This window comes from Conger conger, chromosome 5 (assembly GCF_963514075.1).
Source record: "Conger conger chromosome 5, fConCon1.1, whole genome shotgun sequence".
Lineage (NCBI taxonomy): Eukaryota > Metazoa > Chordata > Actinopteri > Anguilliformes > Congridae > Conger > Conger conger.
This window is the reverse complement of record NC_083764.1, coordinates 63128784-63141283: the sequence shown is the minus strand read 5'-3', so window position 1 is coordinate 63141283 and position 12500 is coordinate 63128784. Positions and strand designations below refer to the sequence as shown.

General features: G+C 47.7%; 1 protein-coding gene across 1 annotated transcript in view; it reads right to left on the bottom strand.

Annotated features, from left to right (window-relative positions):
• The window catches only part of LOC133128597 (semaphorin-6B-like), a 47123-nt gene extending 35312 nt beyond the window's left edge, over positions 1 to 11811 (bottom strand). The window contains 7 exon segments of the mRNA XM_061242241.1: positions 4549 to 4675; positions 4678 to 4765; positions 6385 to 6473; positions 7982 to 8101; positions 8458 to 8548; positions 9703 to 9801; positions 11777 to 11811. Coding sequence (XP_061098225.1) covers positions 4549 to 4675; positions 4678 to 4765; positions 6385 to 6473; positions 7982 to 8101; positions 8458 to 8548; positions 9703 to 9783 — 596 coding nt within the window. The 5' untranslated portion in view covers positions 9784 to 9801; positions 11777 to 11811.
• Between the last annotated feature and the right edge of the window lie 689 nt (positions 11812 to 12500).

Below are 12500 nucleotides of genomic sequence, written 5' to 3'. Positions count from 1 at the left end.
GACCATTACCGACCTCTTTGTCCCTGAGAAATCTGTCTCTCTCCCTTTCTTCCTCTCCCTCCCTTCCTCCCTCTCTCCTCCTCTCTCCTCCTCCCCTTCCCTTCCTCCCCCTCTCTCTGTCTCCCCCCACTCTCCTCCTTTCCTCGCTCTCTCCCCCCCTCTCTCCCCCCCTCTCTCTCCCTCTCCCCTCCCTCTCTCTCTCCCCCTCCCTTCCTCCCCCTCTCTCCCCCTCTCTCTCTCCTCTCCCTCCCTCTCTCTCTCCCCCTCCCTTCCTCCCCCTCTCTCTCTCCCTCTCTCTCTCCCTCTCTCCCCCTCTCTCTCTCCTCTGGGTGAGCTCCACTGTGTGTGCAGAATGCTCACGCTATCGCAGTTGGCATTTGCAGGGATTTGCCCACTACTGACATAAATTCTGTGGGTTCATTAGTATTACAGACATGCAGCTTCTGCTGTGCAGTCTGTCTGCAGTCTACACACACACATGCACACACACCACACAGGCATACACACACACACACACACACACACCGCGTACTCCTGTACCACCGCTAACATCCTGCTGCAAGCCTTTCTTCCCCCATTTCCAGGTTAATTCCCACCTCTCCTCTCTCTCCCTCTCCCCCTCTCTCTCTCTTTCTCTCTCTCTTCCCTTCCATCCCTTCTTCCCCCAATCCCTCCCAGCCTGTTACCCCCCCCCCCCCACCCTCCCCTGTGTATCAGAGCCCCCCAGTATGGACAACCATGTCCTGTGTGCTGAGGCCTTAGCGGGTTTATTGTGAAATCCCAGTCGATCGGCAGGAGGTCGTTTTTTTTTTTTCTTTTCTCTTTTTATCGTTCTGCTGTGGAGGTGGATCTGCAAACAATACCCGCGGAAGGACGCGTCGAGCAGAGGCAGGCTGCTCACCGCTCACCCTGCCCACCCCGACCCCCACGCCCGCACACTCACCGCACCTCCCACTCCAGAGTGCGAGGAACTGCGGCCATTAAAATAACCCCCCGGCGCTTCGCCCTGAGGGCTGGCACGGGTCCCGACTCTCAGCCGCACTCGATTCTGCACATACAATCGCCCCGCCCCGCCCCGACCCGCATAACCGCCCAAATTAATGACTCCCGCCGCGTTCAGCCCACGTGCAGGCCGGTGGCTCGGCACAAAACGGCCGCCGCGCGTGGCGCAGGTGGGGAGGCGCATGCGTTACGAGGCGACTGAGGTGGGGAGCGTCACCGTAACGCACTTTCAGATCACGTCAGGAAGACGCTATTCTTTAAATCAGTTCCATTGCTATGGTGACAATGAGGATGATGACGATGATGATGATGATGACACCAAGTGTATTTTGGTAGGTATATTCTGACTGGGCATTAATTATGATGCAGCAGGGAGATACAGACAGAGAGATAGAGAGAGAGAGAGACAGACAGAGATAGAGAGATAGTGAGATAGAGGGACAGAGTGAGGCAAAAAGAGACAGAGCGAGACGAGGGAGGGCAAGAGAGAGATAGAGAGAGAGAGCGGGAAAGAGAGAGAGATAGAGACAGAGATAAAGAGAGCGAGAGAGGGAAAGAGAGATATAGAGACAGAGAGACAGTGATAAAGAGAGCGAGAGAGGGAAAGAGAGAGATATAGAGAGTGAGAGAGAACGAGACCGAGAGAGGGAAATAGAGACTGAGAGTGAGAGAGCGAGAGAGAGATGGAGACCGAGAGAGGGAAGTAGAGAGAGATAGAGAGCGAGATAGGGAGCGAGCGAGGGAGAGATAGAGAGACCGAGAGAGGGAAAGAGAGAGAGATGGAGAGAGCGAGTTGCTTGACAACATGCAAAAGCACAAAGTAAACAACACGGCACAACGCAGAGTAAAAGTTCATCACAGCCATCGGCTGAATAATGAAGGGGTAACCTTGAATCGATAAGAATAAAAATCAGTTCTTCTGAAGCTCTGCGTGTTCGCCGTGAAGAAGACACGACGTGACCGCGTGGGCAGACGCAATGTGACCCTGACCGAGCACAGACGCCAACATGCTAATTCATCCCGGCTAAGGGGCCCGTCAGGGTAAATTAACATTTTGGTGTCCTTAGGAACGGCCCTTGGGTGGAGTCATTATAACGTTACATCACATTAAAAGGTATTTAGCAGACGCTCTTATCCAGAGTGACGTACAACGAGGCACAGATCAAACACAGGGACAAGTGTGAAGGACAGTACGGTTCCGAGTGCTAGCATGACCATACAGATATAACTGGAACCCTTGAAGAATACATCAACTTATGAACTGGCATACCCCGGTTGGCAGCTAGAATACCCCGAGCGCAACAATACAATATCTAATTCAATACAACAATATCTATATCTAGATATAAGTGCCATTACAGTCTATGGCATATATAAGGCTAATCATGGTGGTGAGTTGGGGAGGGAAAGGTGCAGCCTGAAGAGATGAGTCTTCAGTCTGCGTTTGAAAGTGGTCAGAGACTCTGATTCCCACAGGGAGGTCACTCCACCACCGTGGGGCCAGGACAGACAGCAGTCGTGTGTGAGAAGTGCAGGTGTGGGGGAGGCGCCAGGCATCCCGAAGTGGCAGAACGGAGGGGTCTTGCTGGTGTATACACCTTGATAAGTGACTGAATATATACAGGGGCTGATCCCTTAACTGGTGCTGTTCCGCTCCACGTCAATCCACTTCCTCAATGAGCTGTTGTTTCAGAAATATGAAGCCTTGAGTTTGTAGTAAGACACAGCCCTTCTATGGACCTCAATGCCAGAGACCACTACATCGACTACACAAATATTGCTTTTCCCCCTTAAAAATGCTTTGAATTCCTGTTCTTTATGTTATCATAACCTGCATTGATGCAGTTCTCACATGTAATTATATTTAATGAGTTTATTATTACTGTACATTTTTTTTGTTTACATTTCTGATTTGGGATGTGTGTGTGTGTGTGCGTGTGTGTTAGTGTCCCAGTCAGTGTGTGTGTCTGTGACAGGGTTCAGTGTTCATATGTGAATTGGGATGCGTGTGTATGTGTGTGTGTGTGCGTGCGTGTGTGTGTGTGTGTCAGTATCCCAGCTCATAACAGCTCGGTTTACAATCTAAAGTGTTATTTTCTGGGTTATTTTTACAAGTTATTTTTCCTTTGTCGTATTATGATTTTCCTGTTTTGTTTGGAAAGTGCACAATGTATGAAGAGTGCTTTTGTAAATAAAGTTGATATTGTCACTTATAATTGGTTGCTATGGAACCCCTGTGCATGGTTCCCCGCGGTTACCGGCAGGTTTGGGGAGCTGTAGCAGGACCCAGCTATACCCGGCGATACTCCGGACCAAACACTCGGAACAGTCAGTAAGCAATGCGAAAGAGACAGATTTTGGCTGTGTCCCTGCAACATTTCTGTGTACTGGCTGCCAGTTCATTGTGCCTGACTTGATTGAGAGGGCAATTGAGCTTTTAAAAAAAAAAAAATCAACCCTTTCAGGCAAGATTTCCTTTAATATTTCTATAAAAACTCTAACCCTGTCTCTCTGTACTTTTCCTTTACTTTTCCTGGTGTTTGCTTACTCTGTTAAATGTACCTTCCGTAAGTTGCTTTGGCTGAAAGCACACATCAAACGTCTGAATTGCTGTTTGCGAACTGCAAACTGTTGTTTTTATACAGAACTTACATCACCGGAGAGTATCTCCAGATCAGAGCTTAAACACTGTGAAACCAAACACGTTCCTCACACCCAGTTGTGTAACACGACACCTCGGAGAGTGAATAATGGATAGAGTTTGAATAGCAGACGTGAAAAGGAGTGTAATCTTAGCCGTTCATCACCTCCCTCGATTTCCTCTTAACCCAAAGTTCATTCCATCCTCTGGCCGTGTCGATGTGGTTGGTTTAGCTTGGCAAGTTTGCTCGGAAGCACAATGAGGTACACTAAAGCAAAGGCTTTGTCGCTGGTTACCGTGGAAAATACCCCCTGGCAACACAACCCTCAGGTACAAAATAATGATGTTGCTGTAACACGCCCCCTCCCTGTTACAATACACTTTAATGGCATTTGGCAGACGCTCTTATCCAAAGCGACTTGCAGTTGATTAGACTAAGCAGGAGACAATCCTCCCCTGGAGCAATGTAGGGTTATGGGCCTTGCTCAAGGGCCTCAACGGCTGTGCGGATCTTATTGTGGCTACACCGGGGATCGAACCACCGACCTTGAGGGTCCCAGTCATGTACCTTAACCACTACGCTACAGACCACCCCCAGTCCTGACGCCCGTTACCCATTCAATGCTCAAAATGGCTGCCATACCATGCCATGGTCAGGGAGGTGAGAGCCAACCACAGCACCCCCCCTGCACTATTCATTATAGACGCAGGACAAATTAAACTCTTCATCGTCATCGTCATCATCATCCCCCAGACCGGGGTGAAATACGCAATTGTCTTGGATTCAAATACTTTGCTGTGCTCCATAGATCTTGCCTTGCAAAATTCAGGAACGGTGATCACCACCGCCATCGTCCAGCATACCTGTCGGCGGGCGTGGAGACGGGTGTTTGGGCGGTCTGTACCTGTTGGCGGGCGTGGAGAAGACGCCCAGGACGATGTCTCGGCCGTGGGACCTCAGGATGGGGCTGGTGGAGTGCAGCTGGTTGAAGTAGAAGTGGGAGTCCCCCGGGATGGAGCAGTTCAGCCGGGCTTGAGGAAGGAGGTCCACTGCTTCTCCAGAACCCGCTGCGACCCGCCGACATCCCCCTTACACACCCGGGCCACCCGCGATACCACCGCCTGTACACACACACACACACACACACACACATACACACACACACACACACACACACATATACAAACACACACACACACATATACAAACACACACACACACACACCCACACACCCACACACACACACACACACACACACACCCACACACACACACACACACACACACACACACATATACAAACACACGTACACGCACACACATGTACAAACACACACACACACACACACACACACACACACATATACACACACACACACACACACACACATATACAAACACACGTACACGCACACACATGTACATGCACACAGGCACACATATACACACACATACACACAAATAGACACGTACACATACACACGCACAGACACACATATACACACATACACACACGTACACACAAACACAGGCACACATATACACACATATACACAAATAGACACATACACATACACACACACAGGCACACATATACACACATACACACACGTACACGTACACACACAGGCACACATATACACACACAGAAGCACACACAGGCATATAAAAACAGACACACACACACACACACATATACAAACACACGTACATGCACCCACATGTACATGCACACAGGCACACATACACACATATACAAACACACACACACACACGCACACACACACACCAATGCACATACAAACACACACACACCCAAACACAGAAAAACCACACAAACAGGCACAGTCATGACATATAGACCCTGACAGCTTCAAGTCTATTGAATCTGCACTTTTGTACGTAATACTGAATACTGAATGTTCTCACAAACACACAAATGAATTAAGAGCAACCAAATGAAAAATGTTTCACTTTCAAAACAGCTTTAAACGGAGCATTACTCGTGGGCATGAGACAGGCAGAGGCATTAGCGTTAAGTACACTTTATAAAAGAATAATTCTTCCAGTCTGGTAAAGTGTTATCAATAATTCATGAAAATGCATTCTACATTCTATGAGCGGTCTGACCCTGCCGCGATGTAGCCAGCTTAAGGACCCACTTATTGAGTTCTGTAAACACAGAAAATGATCTTTTGGTGAATTTAAAGCTTGTCGAGGAATACCAGGCCCTCCGCACTCTCTGGCAGGCCCGTCTGCGTGTTTACCAGTCAGACGATGTTGAACGCGCTGCGATATTTTTACACGCCTTAGTTACCAAACAGTAGGCCCATGAAACGGAACATTGTTTGAACGTAATTTAGCACACAGATTATTTTACAGGGGAGACTCGCACGCACACACACACACACACACACACACTCCTTACCTTCTCCAGGTAGATGGACTCCACACACATACACACACACACACACACACCTTACCTTGTCCAGGTAGTTGAAGTCCACACACACACACACACACACATGCACACACACACTCTTTACCTTCTCCAGGTAGTTGAAGTCCACACACACACACACACACACACAAACACACACACAAACACACACACTCCTTACCTTCTCCAGGTAGTTGAAGTCCACACACACACACACACACACACACAGAGACACATGCACACAGACACACACACACTCTCTAACACACACACACACACACACACACACACACTCCTTACCTTCTCCAGGTAGTTGAACTCCATCCCCAGCTCTCTGAAGAAGAAGTAGATATGCGGTCCCCACTCCACAGCACTGACAAAGTACGGCTCTGCAAGACAAACAATGGCAGTCAGCTACAGACAGCTACAGACTGACTGAGGCACTGACACACACACAAAACACACATATCCCACTTCAGATATGAACAACTGACCCATGTCACAGACACACACACTGACTGGGACACTAACACACACACACACACACACATCCCAATTCAGATATGAACACTGACCCACACACACAGACACACACACACTGACTGGGACACTGACCCAAACGCACGTCCATCTGCCAAAAGACGCTAAACTCAGTCACAGACACGGACAGGCTGACAGATATTAGCTGGGATTCATTAAACCAGGCCGTTAACAGCAGGCATATGCTTTTACCTCACAAATACAGTCTAGCAGAGTTCAGAAGTCACAAAGTCTAACTCTCAAAAGTAAAAAAAAAACAAAAAAAAAACAAAAAAGGGTAACTTTTGCGCTTATCTTAAAGTCAAAGTTAAGCGCAAATGTCGATTGTGCCAGGAAACGTTTGCACTTGGCACAGACACACGAGATAAGGCAAGACGAAGGGACTGAAAGCGTATATCAATAATGACTCCCCGGCACCATGTGAAATAAAAGGTTAAGGGCCAACGGGAGGATGCATAAAACATTAAAAGCCCCTCCTCGGGAGACCTGCTGCCTTACTGTACATCTTCATGAGCTCAGATTATGCACAGCTAAGATAACAGAAACGCTGTTTAATATTTAATTTTTAACAGGGCTCTGACCTGCTTTCCTCTCAAGGAGGCGGTGTGTGTTTGGTGACCTGTGCGGTCGCTGTTTTTGAACGCGGAATGCGGGAGGTTACACTTTATTTTTGAAGGGTCCCACATATATAATAGCTCCTTCGTAATCACTATGTAGCACATTCATAAGAACTACATTCATAAGCGCTTATGGCATAAGGATCTTGTGTCAGTTCACTTGGTATATGATGGTAACGTCACTTGCCGCACCAATGTTGACATAACACACCATATGCCTATTTGTTGTTATCGACATTTCTTATGAATGCTTATTTAGTGCTTCTGAACGTACAATGTATTGCTTATGAAGGAGTTATATAGCTCTTATGATGAAGTGTTACTGTATGTTCATCAGGCTGTGTCGGGGTTATGCTCCTCCCTTTGAGTTCCTTGTTAGGCTGTTTTCATTGCTTGTTATTTCTTGTTAGTTTATTCTTGTTTTTATGTTGTATTTAGCATTTTTTTCATTTTTTGTGCTGTTCAGGGCTTTTTACATTACATTATTGGCAAACAAATGAACAAACAGAGCAAAAGTGACCAAAGTTAACTATCCAAACACTGCTTACCTAGCCAACTAAAAATACCGATACACAAAGCAAGTCACAGAGACAACAATTATGGTTCACAGGGAGGTAGGGAGGGATGGGGAGAGGTTTTGAGTTTGAGTTTAGGAAAAGCACATCACAAATAAAATGTATTATTATTATTATAATTGCAATTGTAATTATAATTATGATAATAATAATAATTATTATTACCTCTGAACCACTTGGAGTCGTGTTTGACGGTCCGGAGAGCCGGTGGGTTGCCAAGACTACGGTAGATCACCGCATCTATGGCCAGGAAGTCAGTCACTGTCGCGGTGAAAAGGTTCCCATCTGCAACGAGGACGCAGATAACTCAGTTCCGCCCAACAAACCACCAATTCCTGTGAGGAAGACCTGGGCTCAAATCATATTTGTTTTGGATTCAAATACTCTTTCTGCATTTGACTAAGCTTGCCTGGTATTGTAACAAATGTAATGATCCCAGAAGTCTAAACCCCAACCATCTGCTCCTCGTCAAGTGCACCAGGCTAGATAAGTAAAGCACAGAAAAGTATTTGAATCCAAAACAAACACTGGATTCAGGTCAAAGTCCAATATGAAAAAGTATTTATAAAAAGGTGCATAAACACTTTATAAATGAGCAATACAATGGTAATAACCAGGTTATAAAGGGGGTCTCAACCCACCTGCAAACAGGGCGACGTTGGCGTGTTTAGGGTCGTAGGGACATCTGGCCATCCCGCTGATCGTCTCACCAACCATCTCCAGAGTGTCCCTCTGTGAGAGAGCACAACACACACATTACAGCGCTGCACACACACACACACACACATTACAGCGCTGCACACACACACACACACACATTACAGCACTGCACACACACACAAGCCTGTATTTTAATACAGACAATCCATTCATAACGCTGGATATTACTGCAGCTATTGAGGTTAAGTACCGAGTGCTCAGGGATACAATGGCCTGGTCCTACCTGGGAGATTGAGTCTATAGCCTTGGGATTTATATGGCCAGATCCCTAACCGAATCATCCTACACTGCCACCTAACACACACACACACACACGGTCAGACACACACACACACACACAGACACACAGAGGGAGCTGGCACCATAAATCCCACAGACAGCAGTCATGTAAAACCTCCTGGAACGCGATAAATAAAGCGTCAATCTAATGAGAGTCATCTCTTAAACCTGCTCCCAAATGAAATAATGAGCAGCCGTCTCCATGTCTAAAATGTCCTATAAATACAGGCCTGCTCTCAGACCCCCCCCCCCCCCCCCAAACCCACTTCCCTCCCCAGAGAATGGGCAGTACACATCAAAACGCTCGCCGCTGCAATTAATCAACACCCAACACGAGACACGCAGGCCTGCCACGCAGACCACACGTCTCCGCGCGGAAAACGCGCGACTGACCCCCCCCCCCCCCCCGCTCCCCCGCACTGCGCCAGTCTCCTCCAGTCCAGCAGGGACTGTGTGTGTGTACGTGTGTGTGTGTGTGTGTGTGTCTGAGTGCGAGTGTGTGTATATGTGTATGTGTGTGTGTGTCTGAGTGCGAGTGTGTGTATATGTGTGTGTATGTGTGTCTGAGTGCGAGTGTGTGTATGTGTGTGTGTGTGTCTGTGTGTATGTGTGTGTTTTGGAGATGAGATTTTACAGGATCATCATCATCATCTTCATCATCATCATAATTGTAAGTCTTTACAGTACACCATAAGGCCAGTGTAACATAAGCACGACATAACACCTGTCATAGCTTGTCTTGACAGCATATGACAGCTCATAACACTGTCATAATACACGCTACCACGATGTAATGTACACTGCTATATAAGAGTAATATAATACACGCTACTATAACAGTAATTAATAGACTGTTGCTGCTTTCTTCCTGTTGGATTTGTACTCACAGTGTAGTTGGCACACAGGGGGTTAAAGGCATTGGTCCCGCAGACAAACAGGCCCCCTGGTCGGCTTAGTAACACCTTCATAAAGTTCCTACACTCATCCTGAGCAAGAGGAGAGAGAGAGAGGGAGACACATTATCAGCCGTGTGATTATAACAGTTCATGTATCGATTCATTCAGTGAATTTATTGTCACTCTAATGATGCTATAATAACATTTTACATTTTAGCACATCGTCAAGAGTCAAGAGTCAAGAGTTTGTTTATTTGCCCCTTGATCACCACGCTCAACAGAAAAAAGGTGCTTTTACACAACACTAAAGCATTTTAAATTATGTAACAGAGAGAGAGAGACAGATAGAGAGAGAGGAAGAGAGAGAGAAATTATCATTTTTATGATTATAACAGTTCATGTATCAATGCATCCAGTGCATCTACTGTAATTCTAATGATGCTGTGATAACATTTCTCATCTTAGCACATTGTCAGGAGTCAGGAGTCAGTTTACTCTCCCTTTGTGATCGCCACACCGGAATTAACAAGGTGCCTTTTCACAACAATGAAGCACACTGAGATCTGACTCAGAAATAGAGAGATAGAGGGAGAGAGAGAGGAGAGAGAGAGTGGGAGAGAGAAAGAGAGAGGAGAGAGGGAGTGGCAGAGAGATATAAGGAGAGAGGGAGTGGGAGAGAGAGATATAAGGAGAAAGTGAGTAGGATACAGAGAGAGAGAGATAAAGAGAGAGGGAGTAGGAGAGAGAAAGAGGAGAGAGGGTGAAGGAGAGAGAGAGAGGAGAGAGAGGCAGTGGGAGAGCTAGGCAGTGAGAAGTGGAGAGGGAGCTCAGGTCAGGTCCCAATGACACAGGAGATAACAGGAACAGAGATCAGTGTCGTTACTGTAATTGCCACAATTATGGCCATCAGCAGCGCTGGTTTAATGGCCGCTGGCCGCCGTGAGCACTCGCTGCAGCCTGAACACGCCTGCCAGAACGCCGTGACGTAAATCCTGCTGTAAATCCATAGTGCAGGCACGATGCCACGCCATGCTGATAAACAGCAAGCAGGTACGCTGTTAGCATCACGGTGGTGTTAGCATCACGGTGGGGTTAGCATCACAGTGGTGTTAGCATCACGGTGGAGTTAGCATCACGGTGGCGTTAGCATCACAGTAGGGTTAGCGTCACGGTGGGGTTAGCGTCATGGTGGCGTTAGCATCACAGTGGTGTTAGCATCACGGTGGAGTTAGCATCACGGTGGCGTTAGCATCACGGTGGGGTTAGCGTCACGGTGGGGTTAGCATCACGGTGGCATTAGCATCACGGTGGTGTTAGCATCACGGTGGCGTTAGCATCACGGTGGGGTTAGCATCACGGTGGCGTTAGCATCACGGTGGTGTTAGCATCACGGTGGCGTTAGCATCACAGTAGGGTTAGCGTCACGGTGGGGTTAGCATCACGGTGGTGTTAGCATCAAAGTAGGGTTAGCGTCACGGTGGCGTTAGCATCACAGTAGGGTTAGCGTCACGGTGGGGTTAGCATCACGGTGGTGTTAGCATCAAAGTAGGGTTAGCATCACGGTGGCGTTAGCATCACGGTGGTGTTAGCATCACGGTGGCGTTAGCATCACAGTAGGGTTAGCGTCACGGTGGGGTTAGCATCACGGTGGTGTTAGCATCACAGTGGTGTTAGCATCACGGTGGTGTTAGCATCACGGTGGGGTTAGCATCACAAGCCCATTGCCCCAGGCCTCTACTCTACTGTGAAAACGTATACGCTATATCTCCCCAATACAATTATTTAATAAATGCCTATGGGGGTCAGACACTAAAGACAGCGTTTCAGACCTAATTAGGAGAGAGTGTTGCTGCCCCCATTCACACACACACACACACACATACACACACACACACACACACACACACACTCTCTCTCTCACTCACTCACACACACACACACACTCTCACACACACACACACACTCACACACACATCCCATCATGGCCAGCGCCCCGCATCAGGTACGAAACGCGAGCAATGCTTTCGGCAGATAGCGCGTAACCTGCTTCTCCAAAAATACCCACTTTGTCCGCAGTCGTGTGTCTGAATTACAGGCCGCTAGCTAAAGCGCAGGCAGCAGCGATCCCCCACACCCCCACACCCCCGCCCCGAACATTCCCTAAATCTCCTTTACACCCAAAACCAGCGCCGGGTGCGGATTTATGCTTTAATTTAAAAAAGAACAGCATAATTCTATGTGTCCCCCGACGCATCGACCCACAAGTGCCAGTCCTCTTTATGGCCCTCTCCCTCTCTGTTTATTTTATGTGGAAGCCTATTCCAATACATCTCCTCTCTCTCTCTCTCTCTCTCTCCCTCTGCTGTTTCTCTCGCAATATCTCATTCCATTTTCTCTCTTTCTCTTTCTGTCACTCTCTCCCTCCTACCTCATCCATCCATCTTTCTCCTTTCTCTCTCTCTCTCTCTCCCTTTATTGCTGTATTGTATCCCCCCTCTCCCTCCATCCCTCTTTCACTCTCTCTCCACTCTCTCACACACCCACCCTGTTTCTACTCCTCTCTCTCCCTCTCTTTCCTCTGTCTCTCTCTCTCTCTTTCCTCTCTCTCTCTTTCCTCTCTCTGTTTAAATGCTGCATTGGCACGGCATATCTCAATATACAAACACATGTCGCCAAAGCATAGCGATAACAACAATGTTATCTCTCTCTCTCCCTCTCTCGCTCTCTCGCTCTCTCTCTCTCCCCTCTCTCGCTCTCTCTCCCTCTCTCTCTCCCTCTCTCTCTCTCCC